This window comes from Ambystoma mexicanum, chromosome 11 (assembly GCF_040938575.1).
Source record: "Ambystoma mexicanum isolate Mex_15411 chromosome 11, UKY_AmexF1_1, whole genome shotgun sequence".
Classification (NCBI taxonomy): domain Eukaryota; kingdom Metazoa; phylum Chordata; class Amphibia; order Caudata; family Ambystomatidae; genus Ambystoma; species Ambystoma mexicanum.
Window position 1 is genome coordinate 1,378,541,060 of NC_090934.1, and position 17,839 is coordinate 1,378,558,898.

General features: G+C 46.3%; 1 protein-coding gene across 1 annotated transcript in view; it reads left to right on the plus strand.

Moving 5' to 3' along the window:
* Nucleotides 1-14,062, plus strand: part of HDC (histidine decarboxylase) — a 128,813-nt gene extending 114,751 nt beyond the window's left edge. Inside the window, exon 12 of the mRNA XM_069624974.1 lies at nt 13,098-14,062. Coding sequence (XP_069481075.1) covers nt 13,098-13,856 — 759 coding nt within the window. The 3' untranslated portion in view covers nt 13,857-14,062. The remainder of the gene's footprint in view (nt 1-13,097) is intronic.
* The last annotated feature ends 3,777 nt before the right edge of the window (nt 14,063-17,839 follow it).

The following is a 17,839-nucleotide window of genomic DNA, read 5'->3' on the forward strand; positions in this document are numbered from 1 at the left end:
TACTATAGGTGCTATATCTGTATATGGTAACGGCGTGAGGGGATTAGATAAACACTGTCAGGTGGGCGTCTAAGCCCTTCCTTCAAAACCGGCTACTGTAGACGTCACTAAAAGTACGACGTCTCATTTGTTCTACTAACTATAGGACCCTAGATTATTTGGTCCATTGTGATTGGGTTGGCACCAACCCCATGCATAATTTTCTACATTGCTTAGCAGCACGCAGAACGGTCAGCCAGGTGCGGGGTGCCCCTTCTTTGCCCGGCCTTCCTCTGACAATGGTTACAATCAATCATTACTTTAATAGCCATGTGTCAATTAGTTCACTGTGGTTGGCCGCAAAACTGCATCTTCTGTCTGGAAAGGTTCTGATATCTCTGCTTGGTCCGGTGCCAAGCGTAGGTGTGAACCCATGCTTCCTTTTGCTCGGTTGGTCACGTCATTCCCACACCGTGAATTTGTCTCGTTTCTCTCAATTTATGCATTTGATTTTTGTTTCACCCGCCACCTACCTTCGCCTTCTTATCTCGATCCCTCGGAGGCAGGATATTCTGTTCTTAGTTTCAATTAAAAGTGGCAACTGTTCATAGCTTCTATTGGTATTACCTTGGCTTCCCTGGCACGAGTTGCCTCTGGCGAGTTTCGATTCAGCCGTCTCTTCTCGTTTTGCTAAATATGAATCTCTGCTCATTTGGCCTTTAGTAACCTGGGTTGGTTCTGCTTTGTTTTCGAAGTGGAAATATACTTATAATAAGGTACTTCGTTTGAGGTAGATTATGTATAATGGCGCTTGCCACACTACTTTTCTACTTAGCATAGCAAGCCGCACTGTTTCCTTAGCTTTCTTGTGGTTCCAAGCATATTTACAGCTGTAAACTGGTTGAATATCTTCATCTTGCTTAAAGCTTGAACTTCTTTGTATTTCAGCATCATTCTCCCCTTTAGGGTCACAATATCTTTATTCATGTCATTTCGTCTCTGTGCATCATTTTTGGTTGTCATTTCTTCTATCCGCACATTAGTCCGGGCCCTCGTGACGTCACCATTCATCTTCCATTAAGGCCTTTTTTGTTTCTTCCGGGACATTACTTAGGCAATCTTCATTTCGTTTCGTTTGCTGGTAGGGTTTCCTCAATGGATACCTTACTGTCCATGGTTTTTTGGGTATCGGTTCTTCAATAGGTGTTACTCTTCTAATAGGCACTGGACAGAGCCCCACTGCGACTCTCTGCCGGTTTATTTGCTCATCATAGTCACGTATTTTGGTGTGAACGTTCCTGGAACTTCAAAATGGACGACTGGAGTGCAGGCTTTATTTGGGACCTCCTCTACACCTGTTATATGGAATTTCGTCCACTCAGGAGGGTCTACAACCACGTTTGAGCTCACTGCACCCTTCACAGGGTGAAATATCCCTTTACATATCAGTCTTTGTCCCAACCACAAGGGCAGTCCAGAACCAAAATTATAGACAAATCTCCTCTGAACACGAGTACCAGCAGCAACCCCAGACACGTGTTTCAGCCTAGTCGGGCCTCATCAGTGAGGCAAAGCTGAGCCTCACTAAGACACATTGAGCAAGGGGTCCATGACTGGATTATCCTGGGTTACTTAGGGTGAAACCCCAAGTATTACAAAGTACAAAGGAGTGTGGGAGTCCCTCTACTGAGAACGAACATTGGTCAAATACCCCGTTCTATGGAACTTCTTCTACTTGTGAGGGTCTACAACCACATTTTAGCTCACTGCACCCTTCACAGAGGAGAGATATCCATTTGCAAATCAGTCTTTGTCCCACCCACAAGGGAAGTCCAGCACCGAAATGCTAGACAAATCTCCTCTGAACACGAGTACCATCAGCTACCTCAGACATTGGGAGGAACTGACGGCGCAGGGTTGGATGATAGAGGGCGGCCCACTTTACTTTATGCCGCCAAAAAGGTAAGTAGATATGTGAGAGGCGGGTATGGGGATGCAGGACACAGTGATCTATTTGATCACTGCGCAGCACCATAATGGGAGTCAGCAATTTAATAGTCAACATTATGGACGGTGCAGTGATCACATAGATTCGTCAAATACCTTGCTCTGAGGAATTTCTTCCACTCCAGAGGGTCTATAACCACGTTTTAGCTCACTGCACCCTTCACAGAGGAGGAATATTCATTTGGATATGTCTCTTTGTCCTACCCACAAGGGCAGACCAGCACCGAAATGCTAGGCAAATCTCCTCTGAACAAAAGTACCATCAGCAACCCCAGACACGTGTTTCGGCCTACTGGGGCCTCATCAGTGAGGTGAAGCTAACCCTCTCTAAGACACAGTGAGCAAGGGGTCCTCGTCTGGTTTCAGTCAATATTGACTGGCATGCAGCCGTTTACCTGCTGTCACACACAAGTGTTTCAATGTAGCCACTCCTACGGCGCCTCGCAATCTCCCCATGGGTGGAGAGATCGGGACATGTCAGTCAATCATGGATGTGTAGCAATGCAGCAAACAAACGTTGATCATTCAAATAATCATCACGCTGTAATGTTGCTCTTTGGTTCAGGAGCTAGAATGCGTGGGAGTGAGCGGCACACCCGTGGGTGTGGCCCATCCTCCATTGCATCACGTCCCGGCCTCTCCATGGGAACCGAGAGATCGGTGCATGTGAAACCAAAGGCATGGAATTGGTTAGCTAGTAAATGTTACAAAGAAAGGGAGGATGTTTGTTTGTACGCACTGTGCAACTACAGGAAACTCCTAATATGTTACTAATTCAGATCGAAGCCCGATTAGGTGAAAGTGAGCAACATACAAGTGGGTGTGGCTCCGCCTTCGTTGAATGGCGTCTCAGCCTCTCCATGGGATTTACATCAGGAAATGTGAACAAACTGCCAAGACCAAGTGGAATGAGCACAGGTCGTGCATTAGGAACTCTAACCCTAATTCTGCTGTGACCAGACATTGGCTGGAGAAGAGACACAACTTGTCTCAGATAAGATTCCAGATAGTTGAAGTAGGGTAGGTTGCTCACTTTCGCCTAATTGGGCTTCGGTCTGAATAAGTAACATATTAGGAGTTTCCCGTAGTTGCACAGTGCTTACAAACAAACTTCCTTTCTTTAAGACATTTACTAGCTAACCAATTCCATGCTTTTGGTTTTACACGCACCAACCTCTCCGTTTCCATGGAGAGGCTGGGACGCGATGCAATGTAGAGGAGGAGCCACACCCACGGGTGTGCCGCTCACTCCCATGCATTCTAGCTCCCGACTCAAGGAGCAACATTACAGCGTGATGATTATTTGTGTGATCAACGATTGTTTGCTGCGAGTGCTACACATCACTGCAACTGGTCTGGGGCACACTGATGTGTGCATCTCACACATACTTATGTTTATAGCTCACTGTTGTTTGATTGTAGCACGTGGAATTGGATGTACATTACACGTTTGTCTCGTTTGAGAGATTACTGGACCAGACCACTTGGTCATATTACCAAGGTACCTTCTCATATCTTTTCTTTGGTACCACTTCTGTAACATAGTATTCCTGCATAACGGGTTGTCTCATGTTTCCCGTTTTCTGACATCTTTGTACACTTACCATGCAGTATGTATTTTTTATGACATTTACAATGTATCTTGACAAAACCCTATACATGTTGGGCTATGTACTAATTGTATTTGATTTGTAAAATGTGTTGGATTTGTTTGTGCAAATATTCTGTAGGGCTCTGCCCTGATAAAGGAGTTTTTTACTCTGAAATGTATTGGCTCTAGAGCTCTCCCTTCGATGAGGCAACAGCTGGCTTACCCCACTGTTGGATATTACATTTTCATCTTTTGTACTGAAGAAAAGTCACGACTCTTTTGTTTGAAACTCGATTTCCAACTTTAATAGACAAAGGAGATTGACTTGATTTACTCCTTTACAATCCATTGGTAACTCCGCAAGGGGAACGGTATGAGAGCGACTGGCTAACTGTGTGGCCACCTCTCAGTTTATTTGCTTTACAGTTGTTTGGATCCAGGTGTCTCCGGATCTCCTCAACCAGTCAGATCCTCTGAATTTTCATTAATTGAACTATTTGAGATAGTATTTAATTTATGATTTAAGCGCATTTGTTGTGCCCACCTCGTACCTTCAGGTTTTCCAACATGCCACTTGTGACGACAGGCTGTTCCAGAGCGCGAGGGGGTCCATTAGGTGGGCAAGGGAGAGCAGGGGGGGGCAAGGATATTAACTAGCACCGTTCAGGAGACGAGTGATGGCACTTGAATTAGAAATTGGGTGCAGATCACTGCAGGTGGGTCTTCTGTCATCTTGGGAACCTTTGATAATGCGGTTCTAGACGGATGGGTGAAGGGTGGTGGTTCGAGAGGGGGCACCTTGGTTGTCCATTCATCTAGCACCAAAACGTTCATACCGACACTTGTGAATTACCAATATGTTTTGCGAGGCTGACCGAAGCTGCCCACTGATGCCCCAAACGTGAAAGACTGGCATGCTTCAATGGGTGGATGTGGGTCTCTGGAAGCATTGGGAGAGGTAAAAGTTTACTCCATTATCTTACCAGGTAAATACTAGGACTTGAGTGGTTGTGAAACCTTGACAACCTTGACAAGACTCTAGTTGTAGTAAATCTGAAAATATAAATCATTTATATTTTTTATTTTGTTATATATTGCACTGCTGCTATCTTGTGGTTTTGTTTATACTGTACACTAATCACTATTCCTGATAATTATCTTGACATCCAATAACTGTAAAAAATCACTGCATTGTTGGGAGTGAGAGTGAGTGAGTGAGTAAGTAGCATATCTTTTAATGATTTAAGTTACACACTCCAAAGACCTGAATGATAAACAGCATTCTAGCACACCTTTCTATAACCCCCACATCCTTTTTAGAAGCTGATACTTCAAGAAACGTCACAAACACAATGTGCCTTTGTCGGGTGGTTCAATGGGGTCAATATTGCCATCATCTTCTGCGTATGCTCAAAAGACAGAGCCGTTTTAAGCCAGTCTCTGCACATGCCAGAAAGACCAGCCTGTGCAGCTGAGGGCTATCTCTTTTGAAGACTTTTTTGACCTATTCATTGTCAGCGAGAGAGAGGGTTCCCTTTTGGTGAGACCAGCTCACCACAATTTCTTCTGTGGTCACTCAGGCCCATTCTTGCAGATGGTAACCCTTCATGCTCTTCAACAATTCTATCACAGACATTTCGAGTCACCCATGCATTTCCTCTCTGTATCTTCTGTCCACTCTGCCTCTTCAGAAATATTTCCAGTGCATCCAACGTTTATGTCCATACTGGGCCAAAACTGCTAAGGGCAACTCATGTGTGGCTTCGCATTGGATTTGCTAGGGTCATGAAGATCGTAGGGCCAGATTCCCTTCTCCAAACAGAGGAAACCTTACATGAGCTCTCATCTTTCACCAAGCTCATCACCTTCTGTCCGAGGCCACACTATGACATCCAAACAATCATTTAAACCAGAATTCATGGTAAAATGCCACACTCCTGCATTCATAATCCTGGCAAACATCACCAACCCAATCCCCTAACACACCCAAGGCACTCTGCTCATCACAAAGATGTGGTGCATCCTTGCTCATCCTTGGAGAGTTCATCCCGGATGACTGTGATATACAACCACAAACCAGGTGACATTCACACCATAACACATAACCCCCCCACCTCTGACCAAACCTCAAACTTGCACCTTTCTCTCCCTGTCACTATCATGAAATACCCCCTCTTACCTACCAAAACAACACCCACACACTGGTTTTACTGCACTCCTGTCCATGGCTAAGATTCTGCTGACAAAATCACTGAATCCATCTCCTCAATGTCCATGGCACGCTCAATCAGTATCTTCCTGGGAGCCTTTGAAATTCCCTTGATCCCGCCACCAAAATCCAACCCTTCAATCTCATTGACACTCTGAACCTCACATAACCGATAAAAGTACTTATACACCACAAAGACAATACAACAGATCTTCCCATTACCTCGCCCATAAAAAGAAACAGTGGGTTATCCCCCTTCCTATCGACTGTCTCAACCAAATCACTGTTCCTTTGTTGACCCTATTCCCTACATGCACCAATAATACCGTTCCCAAATCCTTCAAAGTTCTCAACAGTTAGTTACCTACATACTACAGCCAAAACCTTATGCCTTCATTCCTTCTTGCTACTAATCTCTCTAGATCCCCTTCTTCACTCTTCACTTTACAGATCTAGATTCCTACCCAAAATCTAAATCCCTCGATCCGAAACCATCAGCCCCTTCGTACTCTGGGATGAGAAACCTTTAAGAGTTGCTCAATTCTTCAGAGAGTCATGCCATGAGAGGTTCTCCCATTGTTACGTATGTGCTAAATCCCCTCAGATTCTTTCTTCACACAGAGTCTCCTTCAAATGCCACTTTATGAAAAGGTCTGCATCGTTTTCTACCAACTTTCACTCCTAAGAAAAACACAATTGTACCTCCCAGCAGCCATCTGCTGGTTGCCAATCCAAACACCTGTCTCACATTGACTGCCTCTCCTCTGGTGTCCCAGATTCCTCTCTTTCCTCCTTTTAGGCAGTCCCTGATCTGGCTCCCCACCTTATCAATGACTTCAAGTGTGACCATATCACCATCACACACCGGGTCACTGGAAGAACAGACCCACTCGAAACTTCATTGACTTGAACCCATTTCTTATACATATCTCTGGAAAGGTCCTGTATCTCGTTTTACCCCCTTTCTAAGATGCTACTCTGCATTTACATATTTCTCCAGCATTGGATCTTTCATGGATTCACATGCTGTGCATATTCCCCGTTGTCAGGCTGGGAACCTTGGTCATTTTAAAATAGCGTTTTCCCCTGGAAAACTTTGACACTTTAGTGTCCTATCAACATCTTTTTGGGTGCTTTAGCCACCACCAATAGGACTTAAGGTATAAATAGCCCCACCCCCGTTGATTCACTTCAGATTTCAACCATCTCCAAAGTGTTGGGATCACCTTGTGCTCGTTCTGATTCTACATTTGTGGTGTGTTGTGCTTGTTTTTCTCAATGTCTTCGGGGAAAAGCTTTGTTGCGGCCCTGCACAACTTGCGAGCTGAAGAAGGTGTATGAGGGGGACGGGCACATGGACTGCCTATATTGCCTCTATCATCATCATCACTCCGTTGATTTCTGCGACATCTGTAAAGGATTCTCTCAGAAAACGCATAAGGACTGCAATCGGCGGTTGGTTTGTTGGCTGAATGAGGGTTCCTACCCTTCATCTGTGGTGGGATCGGTTCGTAGCCTGGCGTCTGAGAGACCTGTTCAAACAGTTCCTCGCCGGTCGGTGTCAGCTGAACCACCGGCTAAGAAGTCTCGGCCTTCTGGTACAGAGAAGAGTAGTTGCACCTCTTCGGGCAAACACCTGTTGAAGGGGGTGTCGTCGTCTTCCAAGCATGGTCATTCAGACCAGTCCCGTGGCTCGGAGGGAAGGCCCCAAAAAACATCTTCATTAGTGAAAGACAAGAAGGACTCTTCCAAACGCTTCTCTTCATGAGACCATCATAGGTCAACCTCCAGTAGAGAGTCGTCGCAGCATCGATCCAGTGGGACTAAACGGGCGCTATCGCCTGAAAAAACTACGCCACAGGTGGCGGTTCCAGCTACGTCATCGTCGACGGGAGTCCTGTCGTCAACGGTTTTGCTGCCAGCTACAGTGCCTGCCTTCACGATTGTGTCTTCGGCTCCATCGGCTGCGATTGACAAAGGCCCGAGGTTCTCGTCGACGATGGACAACTTGCTGCCAACAGGTGGGGCGTGGCAGCCTTCTGCTTTTGACGCTCTTCTGCCTGACACGCTTCTACAGCATGAGCCGGCCCTTTCAGTTTCATCATTGGAGAATGAAAGGGAGCTGGTGGTGAATCCGATGGGTCTCGGCTTGCAGTGTGTTGGCCCTTTGACGTCGGTGGGAGTGGGGTCTGGTCCATCCAGTTACCCTCTGGTGAACCCACAGGTGATGCTGTCGCTCCAGGTCCTGTCTACACTACAGTCCTTGTTGGGTCAACTAGATTCAAGATTGTCTCCTCTGAGTGTGGCCCCGGTAGCCCCTATTGTCGAAGCGGCAGGTGTCCCTCTGCGTTCGACGGCTGCAACTGAGTTGCCGACACCTCGGCCGATGAGCAAAGAATGCCCTCGTTCCCATCCTGAAGAGGGTGAGCTGCCGGACTCTGATTCAGACTGTGTGTCTAGGGACACTATGTCTAATGTCTCTTTGTCGCCGTCGAGAGATCCGACATGGGATTCGGATGTGGAAATGGAAATGCCTCGTAGTCCAGCACAACTGTCTCCTCCTGATGATGTGGGGTCATTCCATGCCATGATGGCAATGGCTTGTATTGAATTTGGTCTGACTCCGGAGGAGGAACGAAAGGAATGTTTCCTGTTTGACCACATGGGCAAGAGACGAAAGGCGGTGTTTGGCGTTCCAATCCTGGACCATGTATGGCAGGAGGGCCTACGCACAATGCGCCATCCCTTCTCAGAAATAGAAGTCAAAGTGAGGCTGGAGAGGACATTTAAGGCCCCGAACTCTACGCCAGAGTGCTTGGTTTCACAGCCCACCCCTGAATCGGCGGTGTCAGCGGTGGCTAGCCGAAAAGCCAGAACCCAGCACAAGTGTGCTACACCCCCTGATAGTGACGCCAGAAGACAAGATGCCTTCGAAAAGAATGTTTTGACTGTGGGTGCGATGGCGGTGAAGGCGGCGAACTCGTTGGCGATCATGGCTCGCTACGATCGCGAGATGTGACATCGGCTGGCTCCTCTGTTGGAACACCTACCTGAGGAACACCGTAAAGCTGCCATACTGTTGGTGCATGAAGGTGAGGAGGCGTTGAATCAAAGTATTAACATCGCTGTGGATTTAGCAGAATCTGGTTTCAAACAGATTAACAGTGGTGTGGTATTACGTCGACAAGCCTGGCTTAAGTGCACAGACTTTCGGCAAGAGGTACATTACAAAGTTTTGGACAAGCCCTGTGAGGGGGAGCAGTTGTTTAATGAGAAAATCGATGAGGCCCTCAAGGGTATGAAGGAGGACTCCGACACAACAAAATCGTTGGGGGGCTTTGCAGAGTGGACACTCGTTTTGCCCCTTTCGTCCCTTCTGTGGAGCATCAGGAAACACCCGATTTGCTTCCTCCAGAGACTGGGGTTACGGTCGGTCTGGATACTCCTCACAGGGGTATAGAGGGGCAGTGCAATCAACGCGAAAGAGCCGAGACTTTCAGGCATCCAGGAGGAGAGGGGGGCAGGCCTCTTCCTCCAAGGGAAGACAAACTAAGTCACAGCAATGACTGTCTTCGGAGAAATGTGCTGGGGGCAGAGTAGCACTACACGTGGACGAATGGGGCAAGATTACATCAAACCGCTGGGTATTAGTCACAGTGTGGTTGGGCCACTCTCTGGAATTCAAGGGCTCACCGGTTCCCATTCCTCCTGTGTATACCGTGCAACCTCATCTTCACATTTTACAGCAGGAGGTTGCACTTATGCTACAGAAAGGGGCTATAGAATTGGTTCCAGTGGCCCAAAAAGACTACTCCCGTTACTTCGTGGTGAGGAAACACAACAGCAAGTGGCGACCCCTTCTGGACCTTCGGGCATTGAACAAGACTCTGCAACGCCTGAAGTTCAAGATGCTCACACTTCAAGAAGTCATTCGGTCAGTACAGCCGGGCAAATTTCTGGCCTTGTTGGATTTACAGGACTCATATTTCCACATCCCCATGCGTCAATGACACCGCAAGTTACTGCGATTTGTAGGAGGTCAAGATCATTACCAGTTTCGAGTGCTTCCGTTCGGTTTAAAATCGTCCCCCAGGACGTTTCCGAAATGCTTGGCACCAGTGGCGGCGTGGCTCTGATGAGAAGGTCATCACATCTACCCTTGCCTGGACGACTGGCTGCTACGGGGCTGCTACGGGGTTCGTCTGACGCAGGCAAGTCTCAGCGCTACCGTGCAGCTGTTGCAACGACTGGGCTTCGCCGTCAACTTCGAGAAGTCATTTCTATCTCCCTCCATGAACTTGGTGTTTCTGCGGGCAGAATTTCAGACTCAACTAGGCCTGGTGAGGCCCTCCGTCGAGAGAGTTCAGAAGCTCAAGCAGAAAGCGGCAGAGTGGAAGGTGGGTACATACGCGGCTCCGTGGTGAGGGTGTTGACAGACAATACCACCACAATGTTTTACCTCAGGAAACAGGGGAGCACTCATTCCAGAGTGCTTTTGAAAGAAGCTCAAGAACTTTGACATTGGGTCCTGTTACACGACATCAGTATTGTAGCGTTTCACCTGCCGGGAGTGATGAATGTGCAGGCGGACTCGCTCAGCAGAGAGGTAAACCAACTTCACAAATGGCAGCTGAAGGAACAACAGGTGTCCATGATCTTCTGAAAATGGGGTTGTCCTTCGTTGGATCTCTTTGCAACGCGGGAGAACAAGAAGTGCAAGGAGTTTGCCAGCAGGTGGGCTCAGCCGGGTCGTCCGGGTCGATGGGGGATGCGTTCTCGTTTCCGTGGACAGACCGGTTCGCTTACACATTTCCTCCCTTTCCACTCATTCGACTGACCCTCTAGTGGATTCGGAGATACCTATGCCGTGTGATTCTGGTGGCCCCGTACTGGGCCGTACTGGGCCAGGCAGCCGTGGTTCTCAGACCTGCTTCATCTATCCGTGGCGGAGCCGGTTCAGTTGCAAGTGACGCTGGACCTTCTGTCTCAGGACAAGGGCGCTGTCTGGCACCACGGGCCATGGTCTCTCAGCCTGACAGTGTGGCTCCTGATTTCTCAGAGTTTGGCCTGCTGAACATTTCTGGTGACTGTCGATGCATTTTGGAGGCAGCTAGAGCTCCGTCCACGAATGTCTCCTATGCGTGAAAGTGGAAAAGGTTTTGTGTGTGGTGTGGACCCTTTGAACATTTCACCGGAACAAGTTCTACCCTACTTATTGTACTTGGCAAATAAAGGTTTGGCATTCTCCTCCATAAAAGTACACTTAGCAGCAATTTCTAGATTCAATCGGAAGCGCCATGCTACTCCTCTGTTTAGTGATCGTCTCATCAAGCATTTTCTGAAGGGGTTATTTCGAACTTTTCCTCCAGTCAAGAAGTTTCCTCCGGGGTGGGGTCTCAATGTAGTGCTGTCAGGTCTGATGAAGCCTCCGTTTGAACCTCTGTCGTCGACGCCCTTGCAGTTTTTGTCATGGAAAGTGGCGTTTTTGGTGGCCATTAATTCGCCAAGGGGAATATCTGAATTGCAAGCTTTGGTGGTGGATCCTGCATACTTACGGTTCTTCAAGGACAAGGTGGTGTTGGCCACTTACCCACACTTTCTTCCAAAAGTGCCAACCACTTTTCATTAATTTTCTTCGATTGTGTTACCATCGTTCTTTGCCTCCGCTTCCACTTCAGTAGAGAGAGCGTTGCATACGTTGGATGTGAAAAGAGCATTTTGGGTGTCATCAGCTATCTCACTCTGCCACACTAAGGCAGGGAAGCCTCTGGAGAGAAGTCCCAAGGCACACTCGACGAGGTCTATGGCTTCGTCGGCGGCATTATGGTCAGGCATTCCGCTCGTGGACATTTGCCAGGCGGCCTTCTGGTCGGTGCCGCATACCTTTACTCGACATTACTGTCTGGAACAGCAGCAGGTTGCGGATGTACAAGTGGGACGTGCAGTTCTGCAATGCCTGTTTCAATAAGGTAAGCCCCGCAGCTTCAGGGTATCTATTTGAACGTTATCACTGCTGGTTTTTCTGGTCTCATGTATGTGATTCTGTGATGTATTGGTTTGCATTGCACACCTCCAAGCATAATTGATACTGCTATGTAATCTATTCACAGCATGTGAAACCATGAAAGATCCATTGCTGAAGAAGGGAGTAGTTTCTTACCTGTAACTCCGTTTCTCCAGCGTTGGTATCTTTCATGGATTCACATGCGCCCTCCGGCCACCCCTACATGCAAACCTGGTTCGGGTTGCTTCTACTTTGGAGGTTAAAATCTGAAGGGAAGCTGCGGGGGTGGGGCTATTTATACCTTACGTCCTATTGGTGGCTAAAGCACCCAAAAAGATGTTGATAGGACACTAAAGTGTCGAAGTTTTGCAGGGTAAAACGCTATTTTAAAATGACTGAGGTTCCCAGCCTGACGACGGGGAATATTCACAGCATGTGAATCCATGAAAGATACCAACGCTGGAGAAATGGATTTACAGGTAAGAAACTACTCCCATGTGTGTTAGCCCCACCATTGTGTAATCCTCTGCTGCCTTTTGGTCCTGGGTCCATGCATCAAAACTATCCTCAGTAAATATAAACAAAATAAATGGATAAGGGCACTGCTGATCTCCACACATTTATCTCACAGCTGATAGAGTCAGGAGTTGTTCCTGGATCACGCACAGTGTAACACACCATTCATAATGGAGCATGCACTATCCAGTGGTTAGATCTGCTGCGCCTGAGATCTAGTGGTGAGTGGAGGTCAGGCTATGTACAGGGCCAAGATGTTCTGGACTCTGGACTGAGTGTGGCTTGGGTAACCCTATGCATTGCTGCACAGGACACCCATTCGTTCTAATGTCTGCATCTGCGAGTCCTGCAATGTGTGGATCGCCAAGTGTTTCAGGCCACTTGAAGGGTTAGACACTGGAAGAATCAAGGTGCAAAATGACACAGAGCAGCTGTGAGAAGACGACGACAGCCATCTTCATATGCAGCGGCACCACCATTCTCACCAATACATTCATGTATATGTATTACAGTGCTGGTAGAGACTTATTCTGTACGAGCATCAACAATAAGTATGGGTAAAGCTATGCCGAATTCACTGTGGGGCTAAAATCACTATCAGAAAAAGGTTTTCGGTGTAACTTCTCCTTTCAATACTTTGGTAAAAAGAACGTCTTCAAAGGCTTTATTTGTCTTCAGCCATCCGTTAATGTTCTGCATGTCGTTCCTAAAAATCAATTGTTTATGACAACTGCAACACATGTTTTAAATGTCCTTCTAGCATTAAACATTGTGTTTATTCCTACAAACAGGGCCCGGACAGTCTGACAGAACAGGTCTTAAAAGACCTGACAAAAGCCGGCAACATGTTTCTAATTCCAGCAACCATCAACGACAAATTGATCATCCGCTTCACTGTGACCTCTCAGTTCACAACCCGAGAGGACATTCTGCGGGACTGGAACCTTATCCGGGACACAGCCACCAGAGTGGCAAATCAGCACTATGCAGGGAAAGTGGCTCAGACCATGGATGGGAAAAACATTTCTGAGGCCAAGATACCAAATGGAAATAATACTTCGAGCAAGACCCCTCCAGAAACAGGAGGGCACAAAGCACCTTTTGAGAAGATCACTGTACAGCCTAGAAATTACATGGTTAGGCCTAAAGATTGGGTCAATAGCACTTTTGAAAATGAGCGGGATTCCTCTGATGACTGCTTTCCAGAGGAGAGCCCAGTTGCCACCAAACATAGGCCATCTTCCTTTATATACAGGTATCTATCTGTCAAAGAGAGGGAAAAGAAATCGCGTTCCCTGAGCTGCAACAGTGTCCCTTTAAATGGCATAAGAGAACTGACCAATCTGAAAGTGGGATCTAGGGATGGTGTTCAGTCGGGCGAGCCTCAGACAATAGGCGACATGTTTTCCAAAGTGCCCGAAAAAGTAATCATTCTAGAGAAAAATGCCTTCAAGAAGCTAATTAAATTTTACAGCGTCCCTAGCTTCCCAGAATGCAGCATTCAGTGTGGTTTGCAGCTGCCCTGCTGCCCCCTGCAGGCCATGGTCTGACTCAGGTGGCGCTGTGCCTACAGAGAGGCCTTTGAAGGGTTTATCGGTCGACATTTATATGTAATTGTGTTTAGAGTGTACACAGTGTGATCAGTTTTAAAATTTATTGTGTATGCACTGAATGAAACACAGGTTTCTGTGGTGTATTATTTATTAGAATGAGTCCTAGTTAATAAAATACAGAAGCAAAACCTGTGTATACAGAGGACGAGAAGATGTTTTTGAATTTTAGAGCAATTATTTTGTTATGTTGTTCCTAGAAACTAATATTTGCCACCCTCATTACCTGTGGCTGCATGGTAGCAACCATGATACACTACACATCGTAGATGATGGATTATGACCATTGTCCGACAAAGAGTTTTCACGGCTTTCCCAGAACACAGAGTTTCTCCAGAACACAGAGTTTCTCCATCCCTCTCAAGGTTGTGGTGTTTCTCCATCCCTCTCAAGGTTGTGGTTGTGGTGGATCAGAACACAGAGTTTCTCCATCCCTCTCAGGGTTGTGGTGGATCAGAACACAGAGTTTCTCCATCCCTCTCAGGGTTGTGGTGGATCAGAACACAGAGTTTCTCCATCCCTCTCAGGGTTGTGGTGGATCAGAACACAGAATTTCTCCATCCCTCCAAGGTTGTGGTGGATCAGAACACAGAGTTTCTCCATCCCTCTCAGGGTTGTGGTGGATCGGAACACAGAGTTTCTCCATCCCTCTCAGGGTTGTGGTGGATCGGAACACAGAGTTTCTCCATCCCTCTCAAGGTTGTGGTGGATCGGAACACAGGAACACAGAGTTTCTCCATCCCTCTCAGGGTTGTGGTGGATCGGAACACAGAGTTTCTCCACCCCTCTCAAGGTTGTGGTGGATCGGAACACAGAGTTTCTCCACCCCTCTCAAGGTTGTGGTGGATCGGAACACAGAGTTTCTCCACCCCTCTCAGGGTTGTGGTGGATCGGAACACAGAGTTTCTTCATCCCTCTCAGGGTTGTGGTGGATCGGAACACAGAGTTTCTCCATCCCTCTCAAGGTTGTGGTGGATCGGAACACAGAGTTTCTCCATCCCTCTCAAGGTTGTGGTGGATCGGAACACAGAGTTTCTCCATCCCTCTCAGGGTTGTGGTGGATCATCTCTATTTTCTTTGTAGGTTTCATTTGGAAAATATAGCTGTAACAAGTAAGATGAGCAGAAGCTTCTTTCCCGTCACTAGGGTTTGACTTTCTCCATTTAGGAAAGTCATCCACATATATCATGGTAGATAAAGCACAAACATGTGCATTTTATACATTGCATGAGAGGCAGCCAATGTATCCCACAAAACACCAGGCCTTCTATGGGCATTACGTCCAGCAGCAACCGTGCTGCTGCATTCTAGCAGTGCTGCACTAGGTAGTGCGCGAGGCCTAGATACATACAGTCGGGGCAATCCATCCTGAACAGCACTAAGAGTAGCACTCTTTGTACTTAGTTGACATATGATTTCTGTCTCTCCCTGCCCCTCAAATCCCATAGGCACCCAGTGAGAGACAAATCAGGATGAATGTCCAAAGTACAAAGTGACTTAGCAACGTTCTAAACATTCCATGAATCAAGCCCTCAGTGTCGGAAATACAGACCATAACCTACAATACAGCAAACAGGGTTCATCAAGGACCACCCGTCTCAAAACGCGCGAGAAGGTTGTGCTATTAGCATTCAGACGAGTGCATGCGAGACCTCTCCCAAAACGTAAATCAGGCTATTCAGTTTATAACGATTTTGCTGTCACAATATTTTGTCAGTTTCATAACTGCTGAAAAGCTGCTAAAAAAGCTTGAAATGTAAAATGTATCCACCTGCAATTTATTTGTATTAGCTGGAAGTACGAATTAATGTCAATATCTGATATCCAATGGCCTCAGCACCAGAGTTCCCAGACCCACACATCATTTCTATGAAGGAACTTCCTCCATCACTAAGGAGGCACAGAAGAAGACTATCAGCAATGCACTGTTGTACGTTTAGTAGCTGCATATTATGCTATATGAACTAAGCTATCATGGCACATTTTACAGATTAGTGCTTACAGTTGTTCCTTTCGCATGCCACACATTTATGAAACCAATGAGGCTATGTCCTGGGGGTCGGGAGGTGGCTAAATAGGAGTAAATTGTGTTGTTTTTAACTCCATCTTTTATAACTGCCTTATATTTGCCAATATTGAGTATCGCATAGTTCCAGAAATGCTGATAGAAGTCTGAAACCTGTGGTATCCGCCATTCTGCTTTTTGATAGCCATGGTCTGGGTCCACAATCCTCTACTTCAGGACTCAGGCAAGGTTGGGGTGGCTATCCTGTACTACAGTGTATCATGTAATGGGCCACAAAGCAACTTCAAATTCTCTTCTCAACATTGAGTAAGTTGGAGTCTTTGCTTGGGCATAGGACTTTCCGGGACATAATAATAAAAAATCAATATGTTTATCTGGATGAACACATCCATCAAACAAATACAAAATACAAATTAATGAAATTTAAAAATATACACATCGGCACATAGAAAAAGTACCATTATTGAAACACATTACTTTGAAAGTCCATTCTGATAAAAATAAGCAGAGTACTAAAACAAAGAAAATCAGTTCACAGAACAGGTAAAACACCCTTTCTAATATAAATAGTTATTTTTTAAAAAGGACAGCAGAGCCAAGCAGTATAAGGGGAGTCAGCAGATAAAAGAATAAACAGAGAATGGTGATGTAGTTTCAGATTAAAATGTCTAAATACAGGAAGAATAGTAGCCTTTATAATGTCCTTGTAGGCAGGACAAAGCAAAATGAAATGCAGAATCTCCACAGATTGGACCGCTTGCTAAATATGAAAAGCCCTTCCGGCTAGCAGTATCGTCCCTCAACAACAAAATGTTCAACAGGACACGGGTGATCAGCCAGCGGTCCGCCTTTTTTAAACTCAAAATGAGATAAGATTGAATAAGATCCACCCTGCTAATATCAGCAGGGGCTCTATTAGTTGGAATGGACAACTCCTTGCAATTCCACTTCTCAATGCTGAGAGAAACAGACGCTTATGATACTCTAAGTGCGCAGATAACAACAGCGTTCTCGGGAGGGGGAGGGGGAGATTGCAGATGCATTGGATTCAGTCAAAAAATTGATGTATAAAAGGGAGCCAAGGAATGTTGTGCCAGTTGTCCTTGGCCATTAGAGTCTTAATAATAAAATGAGTTAGACTTGCATTCTCATTTGACCAAAAAAGTTGCCAAAAAAAGATAGCTGTTGACGTCCATTGGTCCTCTAGAAAGCCCACTCTCAATTCCTTGTGGACAGCAAAATTAGGACTAGGCCTGTGAAGTCCCAATAAATGTTTAAAACAATTATTTTCCTGTATCTGTAAATCAGAACTTTTGGAGCAACCCCAAAGGGGGGCTCCATATAAGACTGCAGCATTTGTGTGGATCCCATAAACTTTTAATATCAGGTCCAGTGGTTGACCATGGCATTGAATCATAAAACGGGAAAGCCCACCCTAATATTGCATCATCTTCAGTTTTTGCTTACTAAGATGGCTTGACCTGTTACTACTGCTGAAAAGCAGTCGCCTAAATAGTCAAAATGAATGACCGCTCCATTGCAAACCATGCAATTTAATTTTCACAGATCTTTTCCCCCTAGCACACACCAACACAGCGGACTTCTCAGTATTGATCTTCAAATCCCGATTGTTCATAGAAACGGAATAGGCATTAATCAATTTCTGAAGAGCCACTGACGTTTTGGTGATCAACACGGTGTCATCGGCATAGGCTAAGGTGGGAAAAGCCTTGCCATCCACCCTCGGGTAATCAGCCTGGGAGTCCACCATGGCATTGTGTAAACCATTAATGTACAAAGTGAAAAAGACCAGAGCCAAGACACAGCCCTGGCGGACCCCCAAACCAACATCAAAGCAGGCCCCCTGAGGCCCACTTTGCATGCACGCATGATTTCC